The sequence below is a fragment of the Camelina sativa genome, chromosome 11 (assembly GCF_000633955.1).
Source record: "Camelina sativa cultivar DH55 chromosome 11, Cs, whole genome shotgun sequence".
Classification (NCBI taxonomy): Eukaryota; Viridiplantae; Streptophyta; class Magnoliopsida; order Brassicales; family Brassicaceae; genus Camelina; species Camelina sativa.
Window position 1 is genome coordinate 8,512,569 of NC_025695.1, and position 1,675 is coordinate 8,514,243.

Consider the following 1,675-nt stretch of genomic DNA (forward strand, 5'->3'; position numbering starts at 1 on the left):
TGAGTTTGGGTTATTCATAGCATTTTGTCTCATAAGCATGCTTTGGTAGTTGGTCAGATCTGTTGCCGCTTGAGATGAGCCATTCATAGCTCCACGACCAACAATTTGATGGTGATCATTGGAGTTGTTGTTGGCAGTTGAGCCGCCCATCGCTCCTGAGGATAACGCCATTTGAGCTTGAGCTGGCCCACTCATAGCTCCACTACTCCCAAACTCCTCCATCTCTTGCATTTTCTGTCTCTGGAGCTTCACTGTTGCCGTCTGTTCCAGAAGCTGTTTCAACCCCTCTGCATAAGGGACATCAGCAGTCAGAAACTCAATAACCAGATCAAACACAGCCTTTCAACTGGGGAGTTGCAGAAATCAGTATTATTAGAGTAAAATTTACACCAGAGGGGAAACCTCGTTTTTGGTCTAAGAAGAATGATGTAGATCGGAATACTAGACTTACCAATAGGGCCAATTTTGTGCTCGCCAGTGAAATTCATCAGATCCTTCATGCTCTTGACAACTTCAGATATCTGTCAGTCACAATGAGTTAGGCTACAATACAAATACAAAGATAACAGCTAGGAAAGGAGGAAATGAGTACCTGTAGAGTTCGGATATATCTCTTTGGATAGCCAAGCTCATTCAGCGACTGTAATTCCATAAACTTTGCTAGCTGCCGTCCTGCTCCCAAGACCCTGACACAAATTAGCACCCGGAAATGATATCGAGCACTAGAAACAAATGCCAGAACATGGACAATAAAAGAATAGTCTGCATCGACATTATTGGTTGTAGAAAGGTATATTAAGTGTTACGGATCAACTAACATGTTGCTGTTTGACTGTAAATCTTTCTGAGAAACTCCCTCTGAACCACTCTCTGAAATCGTGCTCTGGCATTTCTGTGCAACCTGAAGCAACTGGTTCACCTGCATGACCAATACTAACTTTTCAATACACTTGCCAACACCATTGCAGCATGTCTGTTCTGAAGTAAAATTACTTTATGCTCTATTTCAGAGGAAACCAGAGATAAGCACTTAATACAAACTGTTTAGGGAAACATGGTTTTATTGGCCATCCTCAAATTCATAACCAAGGGTTTTAGGAAAACAGATATACAGTTGACCACAAACATCTCTTAAGCTCCGAATAACTAAAACAAGGGCCATGCAGTTAGAATAGGACCTGTGGAGCAATAAGTCTGCGAAGAAGAAGCTCTTCATGACGCCGAGCACAAAACTCCCAAGACAGTATCTAGAAAGAAGCAAATTCAAGATTAGCTAAGCATTAGCACACTGTTGATTGTTTCTTTTCTTTGCTTTCATGTTCTTCGATGAATAGGCAGGGGAAGAGAAAACTGGAAGACAGCCACAATTTTGAACCAGAGAATTTTTCTAGATACCTTCAGATCTTGAGAGAATATGATGCGAAGATGGCCCTCACGGACAACACGAAATTGCTCGTGTACAGTTTCCTGAACTGCTTTTCTATATTCTAACATCATCAGTCCATTGGAAAATCTGTTTTCTCGTGGGTGGTCCAGATATAAGAGCTCATCAATGATGCCACTCGCAAATTTAATCTCAATAAGTCTGGCAAGCACATCGAAGGTTGCCTCTGCAAAACAAGAAGATGACAGTGCTTAGCTACTATTTTGACGGGAGAGTTTTTAAAACAATTAT

At 41.4% G+C, this 1,675-nt stretch overlaps 1 protein-coding gene across 1 annotated transcript in view; it reads right to left on the minus strand.

Annotated features, from left to right (window-relative positions):
* The window catches only part of LOC104727754 (probable transcriptional regulator SLK1), a gene marked incomplete at its 3' end in the record, with an annotated part of 4,542 nt that continues 2,870 nt past the window's right edge, over positions 4 to 1,675 (minus strand). Inside the window, exons 6-10 of the mRNA XM_010446828.2 lie at positions 1,179 to 1,247; positions 819 to 919; positions 593 to 686; positions 452 to 521; positions 4 to 287 (exon numbers count right to left, since the gene is read on the minus strand). Of these exons, the coding sequence (XP_010445130.1) occupies positions 4 to 287; positions 452 to 521; positions 593 to 686; positions 819 to 919; positions 1,179 to 1,247 (618 nt within the window). The remainder of the gene's footprint in view (positions 288 to 451; positions 522 to 592; positions 687 to 818; positions 920 to 1,178; positions 1,248 to 1,675) is intronic.